At 39.6% G+C, this 16639-nt stretch overlaps 1 protein-coding gene across 6 annotated transcripts in view; it reads left to right on the top strand.

Annotated features, from left to right (window-relative positions):
- Nucleotides 1-16639, top strand: part of LOC122686751 (ATP-binding cassette sub-family C member 4-like) — a 2082459-nt gene that overhangs the window by 692214 nt on the left and 1373606 nt on the right. For 2 of the 6 annotated variants that reach the window (XM_043891989.1, XM_043891993.1), the window contains 2 exons: nucleotides 10250-10400; nucleotides 16041-16160. The exons of 2 other annotated variants lie outside the window; for them this stretch is intronic. In XM_043891989.1, the coding sequence (XP_043747924.1) occupies nucleotides 10250-10400; nucleotides 16041-16160 (271 nt within the window). The remainder of the gene's footprint in view (nucleotides 1-10249; nucleotides 10401-16040; nucleotides 16161-16639) is intronic. 2 more of the 6 variants (XM_043891991.1, XM_043891990.1) reach the window with 1 other exon arrangement.

Raw genomic sequence — 16639 nt, 5'->3', positions numbered from 1 at the left:
ATTTGAGTATGGGATCAAAGTCATCTCAGAAAATGTCTTTCTTGTTTATATAAGCAGCTTTTCTTTTCATACCTGATTGCTCTGTCTCAAGATGTCTTAAAAAAAAGAAAAAAAGAAAACCAATAATCCTACAGAAATACCTTCTATCCAGCTTTTGTTTTGTCTGTGAACTTGAGGTTCTAAAGAATGATATTGGGTCATGTCAACTCTCATCTCCTCATTCAGTTCTGTTGCTCATTTAGGATGTTTTTTCTGTTATTTAATTCTGTCTACTTTTCAGTGATCAGATTGTGGGGACTTTCTTCATTTACAATGGTCTATTTTTGAAATGAAATGCATTTATCAAAAACTACGCTCAGAAATGCAGAAATGAACATCTGACTGCAGACAGTGTAGCCCATGGGCAAAGGTTGCCAATGAGAAATAAGTTTACCAATGAGAAAAAAGCTGAGACTCAGAAGACGTTTATTGCAAAAATGTCTGATTTTTTAATGCAAACTTATTTATAAATGTGTCTTGCTGGGTTTATCCATAATTTATCCCCAGAAGCAGTCTCTCCCTAAAAAGTGTCATATTTTCACACTTATTATTAATTATTTTGAAAAGATTTTATGAAAGGTTCTGTTTCTTTGCTATTGCAAGCTAGGCCAGGGTTGGGTTTCCACTGTGTGTATAGCACATGGTAGGTTAACCCTCAGACTCAGAATCTGTCCCATGTTTTTGCATGATGGAAAGAGGGACAGGGATACCTCCGACACAACTGAACGACTGAATTGAATTTCATAGACTAATGAGTGGAAGGAGTATTCCTACTATTTTTGGAAAGGCATGGGGATTTTCAGGAATTGGGCCATTGCCCACTTTTTGACCTTTATGTTTGGCCTTGGAACTATCATGATGCCTGTAGGTGTGTCATTTAGCTTGCAGATGTGTTACAATGAGCATACTCTGAGGCACAAGGTCTAGTGGAATTTGACTCATTCACTATCTTGGACCTATTTGGTTCTAATCAGTTTATATTGTGTTCTCAGTTCAGTTGTTCAGTCATGTCCAACTTTACAACCCCAAGGACTGCAGCATGCCAGGCTTCCCTATACATCACCAACTCCCGGAGCTTGCTCAAACTTATGTCCATTGAGTCAGACATGTCATCCAATCATCTCATCCTCTGTCGTCCCCTTCTCCTTCCGCCTTCAATCTTCCCCAGCATCAGGGTCTTTTCTAATGAGTCAGTTCTTTGCATCAGGTGGCCAAAGTGGTAGAGCTTCAGCTTCAGCATCAATCCTTCCAATAAATATTCAAGGCTGATTTTTTTTTTTTTAGGATTGACTGGTTTGATCTCCTTGCAGTCCAAGGGACTCTCAAGAGTCTTCTCCAACACCACCATTCAAAAGCATCAATTTTTTGTCCCTTAGCTTTCTTTATGGTCCAACTCTAACATCCATACATGGCCACTGGAAAAACTATAGCTTTGCCTAGATGGAACTGGGTTGGCAAAGTAATATCTCTGCTTTTTAATATGCTGTCTAGGTTGGTCATAGCTTTTCTTCCCAGGAACAAGTGTCTTTTAATTTCATGGCCACAGTCACCATCTGCAGTGATTTTGCAGCCCAAGAAAATAAAGTCTGTCACTGTTTCCATTGTTTTCCCATCTATTTGCCATGACGTGATGGGACCAGATGCCATGATCTTTGTTTTTGAATGTTGAGTTTTAAGTCAGTTTTTTCACTCTTCTCTTTCACTTTTATCACGAGGCTCTTTAGTTCCTCTTTGGTTTCTGCCATAAGGGTGGTGTTATCTGCATATCTGAGGTTATTGATATTTCTCCCAGCAATCTTGTTCCCAGCTTGTTCTTCATCCAGCCCGGCATTTCACATGATGTACTCTATATATAAGTTAAATAACCAGGATGACAATATACAGCCTTGACATACTCTTTCCCAATTTGGAACCAGTCCTTTGTTCCATGTCCATTTCTAACTGTTGCTTTATACCTACATACAGGTTTCTCAGGAGGCAGGTAAGGTGGTCTGGTATTCCCATCTCTTGAAGAATTTTCCACACTTTGTTGTGATCCACACAAAGACTTTGGTGTAATCAATAAAGCGGAAGTAGATGTTTTTCTGGAACTCTCATGCTTTTTCTGTGATCCAACGGAGGTTCACAATTTGATCTGCCTCTGCCTTTTTAAACCCAGCTTTAACATCTGGAAGTTCTCAGTTCAAGTACTATTGAAGCCTGGCTTGGAGAATTTTGAGCATTACTTTGCTAGAGTGTGAGATGAGTGCATTTGTGTTGTAGTTTGAACATTCTTTGACATTACCTTTCTTTGAGCTTGGAATGAAAACTGACCTTTTCCAGTCCTGTGGCCACTGCTGAGTTTTCCTAATTTGCTAGTTTATTGAATGCAGCACTTTCACAGCTTCCTCTTTTAAGATATGACATGGCTCAACTGGAATTCCATCACCTCCACTAGCTTTGTTCATAGCGATGCTTCCTAAGGCCCAGTTTACTTCGAACTCCAGGATTTCTGGCTCTAGGTGAATGATCACACCATCATGGTTATCTGAGTCATTAAGATCTTTTTTGTATAGTTCTTCCATGTATTCTTGCCACATTTTCTTAATATCTTCTGCTTCTGTTAGGTCCACACCATTTCTGTCTTTATTGTGCTGATCTTTGCATGAAATATTCCCTTGTTACCTCTTATTTTCTTGAAGAGATCTTGAGTCTTACCAATTCTATTGTTTTCCTCTATTTCTCTGTATTGATCACTGAGGATGGCTTTCTTAATCTCTCTTTGCTATTGGGGTGTGTGAGCTGGGTGGTATTTCCCTCTCTCCCTCCTTCCCTTCAACAAACAAGGATTAGGGTTGAGGCCCTGAGGTACTGGGTGAGTTGGTACAAAGCCCTCCCCTTAGGGGTCTCCTCAGCCACCAAGGGGAGAGTGATATCCAGAGATTCACCACTTGCTGCCTTTGGAATACCAATTTTGCAAGCACCCTGGAGGAAATTCTGGAAGGCAAACTGGGTGTGAGGCTGGAGGCAGTTAGGGAGCCTGCCCAGGAGGTGGGTGGAGCTTCTAGGAGGTGACCTTTGATCCCAGATGAGAGGAAAAGGCCCCTGGGGTGAGGGAGGAGGGGAAGCTGAGTTCCCAGTTCCACCAGTCTTTTCTCTCTGTCATCAACTGAGAGTAGGGTTGGGAAAAGCCTTGAAGGAAGCTGTTTAGTTTTGTTTAAAGGATGCAGTTAGTGCCAAGTGTGTTTGAACTCATTTTCGATAATATCCTGGTATATTTTATAAACCTTAGAAGATTCTTAATCATTTTATTTTTATTACTTCTAAATTGTTTATTCCATATACTTTTTCTCATCTAATCCCATCTCATTCCCTTAAATGAAATCTCAGGTAATTTATTTAATATTGGCACCTTGGTTAACAGTCATTTGTATCTGAAGAAGTCTGTGTCTATATCTATTTTTTTTCCTTAATCTGCTTATCCTTATACAATACTGCAGTCTTAGTTATTGTACATTTTAGTAAGACTTGTAATCCAGTAATTTAAGACCTCTAACTTTGTACTTTTGTCACAATTGTCTTGATCATTCTGGTTTCTTTACTTTTCTGTGTAAATTTTAGAAGGCTTTTTAATTTTCTTTTTTTAATAAAAACCTGCTGGGAATTTTATGAATATTTTATTTTAGCTGTAGATTACTTGAGTATTCTGAGTCTTACCAGTGTTGAATGTGCAATTGTGAATATGGTTATCTCTCTGTTTTTTTAAGTCTTCTTTAGTTTCAGAAATGTTTTCAATTTTTAGTATAATACCAACATCTTGCACTTCATGTTTCAATGTATTCCTGAATAGTTGATTTTTTTCATTATATTATTGGATTGTTTTAATACCATTTTCAACTACTTGTTGATAGTAAATAAAAATACAGCTGATTTATTTGTGAATTCAGTTTGCATTTCCTAGAGTTGATTATGCTGTTTTTTAAAATTCTGTAGGATTTTTGTACATATAAAATTATGTCAACTGTAAATAATGACAGTTTTACTTCTTCATTTCCAGTATTTATGACGTTTATTTTGCTTCTTGACTTATGGTTGTGGCTAGAGCTTCGAGTACAGCATGGAATAGAAGTGATGAGATGAGACATTCTGTACTTTTAGACAAAATCTTTCACTGTTCTTTCATTAGGAATGATGTTAACTGTATTTTTTTAGGTAGATATCTGTTATCAGATAAAAACATTTTCTTTAATTTCTCATTTGCCAGTAATTTTACTTTTTTTAAAAAAATCAAGAATAGATGTTGAATTTGGACAAAACTTTTTTTTTTTTCATGTCTTCAGATAATCACAGGATTATTCACATTTACTCTTTTAATGTGAATTATAATGATTGGTATTTGAAGGCTAAACTTACATCCCTGGAATAAACTCCACTTGGTCTTGATATATCATCTTTATTTAATGTATCACTATATATAATTTGTTAATATTTAGTCAGGAATTTTTGTATCTGTTCTTCATGAAGGATATTGGTCTTTTCTTGAAATATTTTTTCAGCTTTTGGTATCAGAACTATGCAGGCCTCATAAGTTATATGGGAAATATTTCCATTTTGTGATGGTTGGTTTTAAGTATCACCTGGCTGGGCTAATATTATCGTTTATTGACTCAAGAAGTAATCTTTCTGTTGCTATATAGGTATTTTCTAGACATGATAGAAGTCCATAATCAATTAATTTTAAGTAAGGATGATTATCCTAAATAGTCTGGGTGGGCACAGTTCAGTCAGTTGAAAGGCTTTAAGAGATAAGGCTTCCCTAAAGAAAAGAGAAATTCTGCCTGTGTACAACAGCATCAACTCCTGCCCAAGACTTCCAGCCTGTCCTTTGTAACAGTGGGCCCTGTGGATTCGGGGTTTGCCCAGCCAAGTTTGATTATGGCATTATTACCTCTTTTATATTGTTATATTCATTTTATTGGTATGTTCTTTGATGTTCCTAACACAATTTGGTTTGCAATTCTTTTCTCTTCTGATGTTTGTCTGTTTTTTTTTTGTTGTTGTTGTTTTTTATCATGATAGTAGTATTGGACTCAAATTCTCTTGAAAGAGTTCGGTACAATTTTTTTTGCACAGTGTATTTGTGAAGACTTCTGGGCCTAAAAATTTTTTTCTGTGGGAAATTTCAAAATTATGGGTTCAAATTCTAAATCAGTATGGAATTAATTCAGGTTTCGTGTGTTATTATGTCAATCTTTGTATGTCACTTTTTAAGACATTTGTCCTTTCCATTAAAAATTTTAAAATTTATCAGCACAAAGTTTATTATATCTTATTTTTATGCTTATGGTATCTCTTTCCTTATTCTCTTTTAGTTCATGTTAATGATAATTTCTCTCTCTTTTCTTTTCTTTTTTTTATTTGACATTTCTTAGTGCTTTCAAGATCCATGTTGTGTGTGTTGATTTTTCTGCTTAGAAGATAGTTTTCTACTATTTTTTTCTTATTTCCATTCTTCTACATACTTCAATTTAATATACTATTTTCAGAAAAATTTTAAGATGGATCTAGTTGAGAGATTGCAATTGATATGTGCAAGCTACTATAAGATAGAAAACTAATAAGGATCTATCGTATAGTGTCATTTTTTTCCTCTCTGCATCACAAGGAAATCTTACCTTGTTTTCTTGCCAAGAAGTGAGTCTTGCTTTGTTTATTTCACTTAAGTTATATATTTTACAAAATCAGTAAGAATTTCAGTCAATCTGGATGATTTATACTTACCACAGCTTAAAACAGGATTTTTAAGAAGAGTCTAACACAGACTTAAAAGCTCAGAAATTCTTTTGAAGTATTAGAAACCTTAGTGATCCTAATTTTATTTTTTATTACTGCAAACAGATAATAAAAATACTGTCTACTGATTAAGTGATTAAATATATATTTCACATTGGGTTTAATGTAAGCATGATAGCAAGCAAGAAAGAATTCAGATAAGAATGGAGGGAGCCAAGAGTATGGATGGCATATTTATTTGCATAAAATAAAAAGGATACATTTTTAGTGATGTTTGTAGAAAACATGTTCTTTGGCACAAGCTTCACAGAGACTATCAGGAACAAAATCCCTAAACTAAGGTGTAGGTAGATACTTAGGAACTCCTAAAGGATTGTTGGGACTTCCCTGGTGGCTCAGATGCCAAAGCATCTGCGTATAGTGCGGGAGACCTGGGTTCGATCCCTGAGTCGGGAGGATCCCCTGGAGAAGGAAATGGCAACCCACTCCAGTATTCTTGCCTGGAAAATCCCATGGATGGAGAAGCCTGGAGGGCTACAGCCCATGGGGTCACAAAGAGTCGGACATGACTGAGTGACTTCACTTTCTTTTCTTTCTTTCAAAGGACTGCAAGCAGTTTGGAAGTTAAATGCCAAGAAGATAAACAGGGCTTTGTATTTCAAACTGTGCTTGTGAAAGGAGGATGTTAAAATCTGCAGTATTAGAATACAGTGTTAATTCTATAGGGAGAGACTTTTTGGTGAAATTTTAATGGTTTTTACACCATCCAAATGCAGCTGTTGAGTATTTAAACTACTCAGCCTCATTCTGTGTCTTTGGAGTTTAAGTATTTACTGAAATTACATTGGAGTTTTCTTCTCAAGTTATTTTGCTTTCTTGGATTAGAACTTTCTTATGAAAGTTTATTTTTTTATTTAAAGAATAGTCTTAAATTGACACATTAGGGCCTTCTATTAGGGAGCACTTTTAAGACCTTTTATTCATCAGTCTATGAGCTGAGTACGTTGTTATTCACTGGTTAGCTGATATTCTAGGACTGGTTTCATCATGGGAAAGACCAGATATGACCCCAAGAAACCCTACAAAATTAGAAAATGTAGACAGGAGTGTATCTATATGTTAATTTTAAATGTGAATTTTATCTATTTTATCACTATATGGGATACAGTATCAGGCAGAAATTAAAAGAACAGGGTTGGGGTCAAAATGACTGAATTACCTGATGGGCAAGTCAGTAAACCTCTTTGAGCATGAATTTCCTGCTTTGTAAATGGAGAGAATCATTCCTCCTACTCAGATTTAATGGAATGAAACTTAATAAAGCCTGTGAAATACTTGAGATGAGGGACACATGGCAAGCCTAGTGAAATGTTATCTGTTTTTGATCTTTAGGAGGTGGGGTAACCACCATTTCTTTTGGTTAGCTAGATCTTGAGAATTGTGGAATTCTTCACTATTATGAGAAAATTTGCCATGGGCACTAGTAATAAAGCAGTGTCTTGTTTTTCAAATTTTTTGATTGGACAGGTTTTTAACAAAACCATAAACATTTTTCACAAGCATTATTTTCTTTTCCTTTACTGCTTTTGTATATACTTCATTTACAATTCATCTAGATGCCAGTGAGTTATCAGAAAAAGCTACTCACAGGACAGCATCCTTTTTGAGGATGAAAGGTGCTCTTTAGGCTTCCTTCCATAGGTGACAGGTCCTCTGTCTTAGTCAACCTGATATCCTAACCTCTGTCTTAGTCATCCTGATGTCCTAACCTTTCTTGCACCAAGAATGCCAACCTGGAGTGGACACAATTGAATTCCTGGGGTCACTAGTGTACACAATCTAGCTTTTGTACTTCCATTGGTATGAATATACCAGTTCATAGTACATGAAATAGAAAATGTTAAGTTGATTTTCTCTTTGGACAGTACTGAAGAATCTGATTTGATTTTTTTGGTTCAAATGTCTACCATTTTTTTACTTAGTCTCCCAGAAACACTCATCAGTTGATAACAGTAAGTCTTCACCAAACAAAAGCAAAGCTTGAAACAGAAAGATATGGAATGAGAAAAGAAAAATCTCAAAAAATATTGACTTGCTTCCGTATCCCTAAGATTATCAATCTTTGGAAAGTCTAGAGTTGAGAGGAAAATACAGAGAGGATAGAAATTGTAATAGGCATGAGGTTTATTGGTCTAGTTTTAAAAAGTCCATCTTCAAATAAAATAGACCTCAGATACAGTTTTCACCGTGATCAGAGAAAAACCACGATCACTTTGGTACATGTTGCATCATCACCACATCTAAGAAAAATAGCACCTGCTCTGATATGTCCTTGAATAGGACTAAGCTATTCCAGTGTTGAGAATGAGTGGCCTCTTAGGATCTAATGTCATGAGATTCTTAAGATTCTTTGTACCCATAAATCTACTAGTACACCATCCATGCTCCTGGATCTGGCATTCAGAGCACACTGAAGGGTGGTAATAATGAAGTTAGAGTGTCTATTTGTTATGCATGAAGTGGTAAGTCCTTTTATGCATTGTCTCATTTAATTTCCACCACCAATAACGTGTTCTGTTTTTGTTATATCCTAGTTTTTACTGAGAATGACAGTAGGTGTAGAGTTCTACCCTCCCTGTTAATATTCAAGAAGGCTTACTTTAAACTGTATCTCAGCACAATACTAAGCTAATGAATTTCCACTCTAGGTATATATTATCATTCTCTGCAAACTAAATAATTATTCTCAATTGTGAAAAGTCACCATGTACTCTCAAATGAAAGATTTAATCCAAGAATGTTCTTTCATTTATTCATATGGCTTCATAGACTTCAGATAGAATTCCCAAATGGTATACTCCAAATGGGTTATAAACATATCAACATAGTGATTTCCCTTTTATCTTGGGGCATCAAGACTTGGGTCACTTACTTCTGGCTTATCATATTTCTTGCTATAGACACATCACTGTCTCTGTCCCCTGGGCTGGTGAGCATGCGGTGCAGGTGCAGGTGCTGAGAGGACTCAGAACAACTGATGTTAACCCAGACAAGCATCTCAGCATTCCCAGCCCACCTCCATTTTGGTCGACTTTCCATCACCTGTATTTACTATCTTCAGATTATTCATGCCACTGGTTCTGTTTGTCAAACCAGCCTGTGAAATTCTGTCTTCAGTGTCTTCTTTGAATCCTAAAAAAAAAGTTCACATGTTATCTCTGTGTTTACCCAGCACTCCATGCTTTGGGTAGATCCCCATAGATTTATATCCATCTGATATTGTAAACTTCAGAGGCTTTGGCCCAGACCATGTGAATCTGCACATCCCCACCACCCCACCCCACTTTCATAGCAGGCAGATACTAAGTGTTGACTGCATTCCTATTACCTGAAGTTATATACCATGATAATCATACTTCCCAGATAAAGATGGATACCTGCATCAGCATCATCCAGTGACTTCAGTTTCTATTCTACTTGCTGTGTTTTTAGAACCAGATCATTTCCCAAAATGAAATCACCTCATGAAATGTGGTGCTGATTAAGTGAAGGTGCATGGAGCTCTTAGCACAGTGGCTTGCATACAGTAACTACCTGGTTAATGGCATCTGCTGTTATTATAATCAGCCTCTGAAATGGACATTTTACATACTTATCATAATGATAAGAAGTTCGCTATATGTTACGTTGAAGGCAAGTTTAAATCTGTCATAATGGCTCATAAGTTGGGCTCTCCAGCTCCTGGGATCATGCTTTGCAGTCTCCATCAAGTTGCTTGTTCTCTCCCTGTGCCTCATGTATCTCCATCTGTAGAATGAGATAATACTATTATCAGTATGGCTAATGTGAGGGGTAACGAATTAGCACCGGTGCAGTTTTAAATATTTGGCCCTATACGCGGTGCACTCATTAAATGTTAACTATGCATAGAAAACCTAGAAAGAGGAATTCTCACTTGCAAAGGTTATTTTAACTTTTGCCTACATTTCTGGACACCGAATTTATAATTAACCACTTCTGTATCCCTACATGCATAGCAGAGGCATCAGGATTCCTCACCTGTGAAACCTGCTCACTCATCTCTCCAGTAACACTTACTGACCCCTGATAGTTTGGGATTCAACTCCTACTCTCTGGGCTCCAAATATTCTCTCTGTTAAAAGTAGTAATGCCTGCCTCATAGGGCTACTGAGTGTATCAAAATAGCTAATACATAGAAAATTCTTATCAGTGTATTTGACACACTGATAATATATACACAATTAATATCATGAGGACTACCTATAATTTCATTTCTTTGGATGGAAAAGCAATTGTTTACAATTCCAACACATCTTTTGAGGAAAGGAGTTTAATTCTAACAGAACAACACATTAACATTTACCTTTGAAAAGTATACTTGATAAGGAGTCCTCTGTATCTATTTTTGCTATTTCAGACATTTCTTCTTGTGATTGGTGTGGTGATCGTGATGGTGGCAGTGATTCCTTGGATTGCGATACCTGTGATTCCCCTTGGCATCATTTTCTTTGTTCTTCGGCGATATTTCTTAGAGACGTCACGAGATGTCAAACGCCTGGAATGTACAAGTGAGTACTGGGGCTCTCAGGTTGGAATGGCAACACAGGCTGGCTTCCATTTATGCTGTAAGTAACCATACTTTGAAATCCTGCAGACTCTGTCTTCTGGCATTTCTCTCCAAGATAATATGACTCAGTGTGGCCCTTAAGGCACTTGGAGCTGGTGGTGGGTCAGCTGTAGCTTTGCATTTCAGCAGAAGGAGGATGAATTGAGCCCCATGAGGTCAGAGGCCCTTCTGTCTTGTTTATGACACACTTCCTAGCAGAGGAGCCTCTAAAAAAATATTTTCTAAAAGATAAAGTACTTTATCATGGTGGAACTCGTGTAGAAGGAAAATAGGAGATTTTTCTTCCCCTGAAATTACTAGAAATGACAAGGGAAAGAAAAGATTAGGAAAATGAAGGAGAGAGATATCAGGAACTGTATGTCAGAGGTGATATATTTGAAAAGTATATCCTTTTGCATATTCAAAGATGGCAATTAAACTGCAGTTGTTAAATGCTTTGAAAAGATAAGCCCTGTTATTTTCAGGTTTGCTCTTTATCATTTAGGGTAATGCCACACTGTTTGTGGTTCTGCTTCCCCAAGGCTGTTTATATATTAACAACTGAAAATAATTCCCTTAGGAGGGAATGGGAGAGGGAAGAACCATTCAGTCAGCATTTTGTCTGTTAGTCCATTCAACTTCCTAGTTTCAGAATAATGGAGAACATATTTTATGATTAAGTATTCTATTCTGCAGGTAATCAGAGAGGATGAAATAATTCAGAGCTTATCTCACTATTAATGCACAAACATATTTAATCAATATTTAATCAAAATTAAGACAAAAAATCACAAGGAAAGTAGAATTGTTACATATTTTTTTAAAAAAAGTATAGCAACAATATCTAAAAAGCAAGGAAGGAAGATATTTGTATCAGAAACCACAATCATGGATAGTTATTACAAATTAATACCAACTTTAATTTCTAGAAACCAAGCCAAGAATAGAAGCATATTGATCCCATGGTTCTTCATATCTACTAAGTTGAAAAAAATCTAAGTTCATCAAGACGAGGAAGTTTTTTTATTGTGGCATTTTCGTGTCTTTAATAATAAAAACTTTTAAGAGGTATTTATCCTAAGTGTTTAGATAAGGGATAGAGGGTGGCACTTTTATAAAAGTTTAGAAAAAGTTTTCACTCATCGAGAGAACCAGTTGACCTTCCATGAAGTCTAGTTTTGTGAGATGTTTGGGTGGATGGGGAGCAGTAGAGTCCAGGTGTGTGGGACATTCTGCTGATATGACTTGGTAGGATGGTGGGACCTGGGGAGGCAGAAGAGGAAGTGATGAGCTCCATCCAGTCTTCTGTGTAGACAAGGCTTCAGACTTTTTATGATTTGAGGCTGTCCATGAAATAGAGTCATTCAATAGTTTTGTTGGAAAGCAGGTCTCTGGTACATTCAAAAAAAAAAAAGGTAGTTCCAGAAGGAACACTTTACAGAGATCTCTGCCTGGGGCAAGAGTCACTTCCCATCCATAGGGGTGTGGGGAGAAGGGCACCTTGTGAGGTTTTTTTCAAGAAGTAGTTCAGGATTTTCTCAATATTGATCTCCAGGGTCTGAGAACTTTGGCTCCATCCCTGTGGAATATGCGATTTTTTTTCCACCCCGAGGCTGCAACAATGTGAGACAATATTAATCACAGAGAAGTAAATAAAACTAGAATGGTATTTTCTTGCCTTTTTCTAGGCAGTTCCATGCATTTGGTAGAGCGAGAATGATGAAGCACTATGCAAATGTGGCCTGAAGTGGTGCTATGATCAACTAACAATGTCTGCCATGGGCACTGATAAGGAAGGATTAGCATGTGTGCTGTGTGTATTCAGGCCATGGATCCTCAAGTCTGCTGTTTTAAGGGGTTCTCATGGCAGATTCCCAAATGCTTTTTTTTTTCAACCACTTTGCTTAATAAGAAGTGCAGTAAATGGTGAAGGATGTTGGATATTAGCTGAGTAAGATTTGGATATTTTCTGAACACAAATAACAGTCTGGAGAAAAATGCATGTAGTCATACAAGGAAATCCTTAACCCTGATTATTCTCTCTCTGAGGCATTTTGGCTGTGATTAAAGAGCACAGCCTTGGGAATAAGACAGAGTTAGGTCTGACACCTGCTCTACCACTTAGATGGGTAAATATACTGAATCTTGGGCGTTAAGTGCTTTTAATCCCTCAGCCTGTTGGGTTCTCATGAGGATTGCTTGAGTTGATGCTTGTAAAATGCCTGCTGGCCATGACCAAATGCACCAGAACCTTGAACATGAGGGAATTAAGAACACAGTAATAACCAGCAGGTCTCACATGGTTTGAATGATAACCTGCAGCAAGGCTGTCAGCCAAGGGTCCTTGCATGAGGTTCCCTGTCCTCCTGCTTCCAGGGAAGATCAGCAGTCCCGGTGGGCAGTGTTCCCAAGTGTCCTCAGGAATGTGGAGACACAGCTGTCAATCATGTGAATGGTAAGGTTACATGTGTCTGTGACTGCTGACTGATGTCATGGCTGATACACAGTCTGTTTCAGGACAGGGAGCTCAGTCTTTGTGGAAAAAGAGTGTTACACTCAGCAAGATAATACCAGAGCCTTGACATCCTCTCCCCCCTGTACGAGTTAATTTTCTTTGCACACCCTCCAGTTCACTCATTCTGGCATCCTGCTCAGTCCTAGTGGGGTTTGAGAGAAACAGGATGGCTTTTCATGGGTCCAGATTCCCGTAGCCCACTGTAACTCTTGGGCATGAGGTGAGGTAGGTGATGGTGTATTTGGGTTCCCTGGTGTTCAAGGCTGAGATGACACCTGTTTCTAAAGTCAACCCTGCCTTCTGTCCTTCCTGGAGAGAATCACCTGCAGTTTTGATCTCCTGATGAGGGAATCAGATGAGGGAGGCCACGCTGAAGAGTTCATTCCAGGATCTCCCTGGGGGAACAGCCACGTCTACTTCTTCCTCAGAAGCCTTGTGTATGATGAATACTGTTGATGTCACAACATTTGCTCTGGAAATGAGAGTCTGGTTTTAGTGAGTTCTAAACACTCTCTGGAGCTGGACTCTTGGCATCTTCCTGACAGGGTGATCAGCCCCAGAATTCACCTGCATCATCCCTGTGAGCACCCAGTGTCCAGACTGATTAGTTCTGGGGATGGGTTGGGACACCTGCTGGGGTACAGAAAAGGTCTGAACAGAGGTCCCAACCTCACTTATTTGGAACATGAGCTCAGTCTGTGTTCATGATGCTGTCTTAAAAGTGCAAAATTAAAGGAAGTGAAGTGAAGTGAAAGTTGCTCAGTCGTGTCCAACTCTTTGCCACCCCATGGACTATACAGTCCATGGAATTCTCCAGGCCAGAATACTGGAGTGGGTAGCTGTTCCCTTCTCCAGGGGATCTTCCCAACCCAGAGATCAAACCCAGGTCTCCCACAGTGCAGGTGGATTCTTTACCAGCTGAGCCAAGAGGGAAGCTGCAAAATTAAATTAAATTAAAGGAAACTAAAATAAATAAAAGCTTAAAAGTTACTCAACGTAATGAACAGAGAGAATAGTGTAGATGTTGAAGTAAGACCACAGACATGTACCTGGATGGTCAGAAGCACCAACAAGTCACTGTAGGCTCTTTGTGTTAATTACATGTGGGGGGAATGTTAGATCATGTCCCAGTTCACAGAAGGCTTTTTTCCTTAAAGCAGTTTCACAGGTGAGGGCCCCTCACACTTAAGGTTCCTGGTCAGACTCCAGGTGAAAGGAGCCCCAGGGATGAGTGGATGGTCAGCTGGCCCCCAGCGCAGGCTGTCCTCCTCCAGCCCAGGGCTTCCCACCTCCTCTGAGCCCCAGTGTTTCACAGGGGAAGCCTGCTCCTTCCTTCCTTGTAGAACCAGGGAAGCTAAGCACAAGAGGAGGTTCTGTGTCTTTGCCCGTTTGTACCCCTGCCCCTCTGCCACACACACCTGCAGTGCCCAGGTGTACATTGGTACTGGCTGACCTGTCACCCAGACAGGCATTCACATACTGTGCTAAGGAGTCAGACCCTGAAAATGGTTTGGAGTTCTCCGCCTCCATTCTTTTTCATCGTCATTTCATATAACCTCTGTTGCCTCCTGCAAGGTAAGTGACCTTAACTCCCCTAAACACCCAGGTATTGCTAAGAGGTCTTCTCTGGAGATGCACAAGTAACAGAGTGATATCAGCATTTCCTTTTGATAAAGCACAGTTATCACTCATGACAGATGGAGGTAACAGACTCAAAATCTACCTCTGAGAACAAGTTATAGACTTTTCCATGGTTCATGGTTCACAGTGGGCCATGAAAACCGTAAGGGGTCCTCCCTGCCGAGCAGCCTGCAGCCCACCTGGTCCCTGATGGGCAGGGGCCTGACCCCGGTGCTCGTGGGCAGTGTGCTCTTAGAGAAGATGGCAGGAAGCTAATGGTCAGTCATGTGACACCAGACCCCAAACCCACTGTCAGATTCTAAAAGGGTGATGTGAGTGTCACATGCCAGAGTGACTCCTAAATGCCTCAAATATTCATCAGGTTCCCAGAGCAGAAGTCAAGACTGTTCAAAGACCCCTTGGCTGTACCAGTCCTGTGGGCACAAGGGCGGTGCAGAACCAGGTGCTCTGTGACCTGCACAGAGACTCCTGGCGCAGGTGCAGAGAGAGTCCCTGGATAGGGGGAGACGGCAGACTGTCTGCTCCCTTACTCGTCTCCCCCTGTCCTGGGTCTGGCTCTGGTCCAGGGTGGGGGATATACCGATTCTATCCCGGCTCTTGGGTCACTTCTCAGGAGGAGACAGCACACAGGTAGCTCATCAAAATTCAGTGTGGTGAGGACACTCAGAGAATTAGATTTTAATTAGTGAAAAAAATAATAATAATTACTCAGGCATGAAAAAGAATGAAATACTGCCATTTGCAACAACACGAAAGGACCTAGAGAATATTCACTTATATGTGGAATCTAAAAAATAGTGCAAGTGAATCTATATGCAAAACAGAAACAGACTCAGCGATGCAGAAAACAAATATGGTTGTGAATGGGGAAAGGGAGAGAGGGATAAGTTAGGAGTATGGGATTAACAGGTACACACTACTGTTTATATTATAGAGAAGCAACAAGCACAGGGAATTTCATTCAGTATCTCATAACAACCTGTAGTGGAATAGAGTCAGAAAATATAACTGAATCACTATGCTGTATACCAGAAACTAAAACATTATTGTAAATCAACTATACTTCAATATGTTTTTTTGAAAAAATAGTGAACAGTTTGCAACTGGAGGAATGCCAAAGAATTTGGAAAGAGGCAAATTTGAGAAGGACCTTGATATAATGAGTTAGTAAATAGTTTCTTTGTATAAATCTGGCTGTGATTTGAGTTTGATCAAAGATAGATTCAAAGAGAATCTTTCATTTCCAGGTTGTGAGCAGGACTTTGAGGGTCACATGGAGGCTTTTCTCCAAAAGGGCCATTTTCCTTCCTCCCCCAGGCAGCCCTCCAGGAAGCCCCGGGTGTGCCCTTTGGCAGGACGTGTGACCACAGAGCCCGGGAGGCAGTGGTTTCCTCGCCTCCAGCCTCCCTGACTTTCTCTGTCGTGTGTCTGTCTCTGCTTCCCCAGCTCGGAGCCCAGTATTTTCCCTCTTAGCATCTTCTCTCCGGGGACTCTGGACCATCCGGGCGTACAAAGCTGAACAGAAGTTTCAGGAACTATTCGACTCACACCAGGATTTGCACTCAGGTCTGTAAGTTTCTGGAGATGATTTCAAAGATGGGATCTGCTGCCTTCTGAGGCCTGACCGCTCTCTCAGGTGGTCTGCTGGCCAGCACCAATCTCTTTGCTACCCCACGTCCTCCTCTGCACACCTGCCTCCTCCACCCCTTCCTCTCAGCATCCCTTCTGTGCTCCCCTCTTCCGCTGTCCCCCCCTGCTTTTCTCCCCTGACTGGCTTGCATTGTCCTTCCTTCATGGAGCCCTGTGGTTTTCTGTTACTTTGGCGAGTGGTGGGTGGGGTGGGGTGGGGTGGGGTGCGAGGGTGAAAGGGGTGTCAATAAACTTGTTTTGGCAAAGAGCCAGATAGAAAATTTTGTACGTTTTGTGTGCTTTGCTGTCTCTGTTGTAACTTTTCAACTTTCTTGTTGTAGCATAAAGACAGGCAAAGGTAATGCATCAGCAAACAGCTGTGGCTCTTGGCCCATAGGCTGTGGTTTGCCAACTCA

The sequence above is a fragment of the Cervus elaphus genome, chromosome 30 (assembly GCF_910594005.1).
Source record: "Cervus elaphus chromosome 30, mCerEla1.1, whole genome shotgun sequence".
NCBI classification, from domain to species: Eukaryota; Metazoa; Chordata; class Mammalia; order Artiodactyla; family Cervidae; genus Cervus; species Cervus elaphus.
Note: the sequence above shows the minus strand (reverse complement) of the source record. Positions and strands in the feature narration are given on the sequence as shown.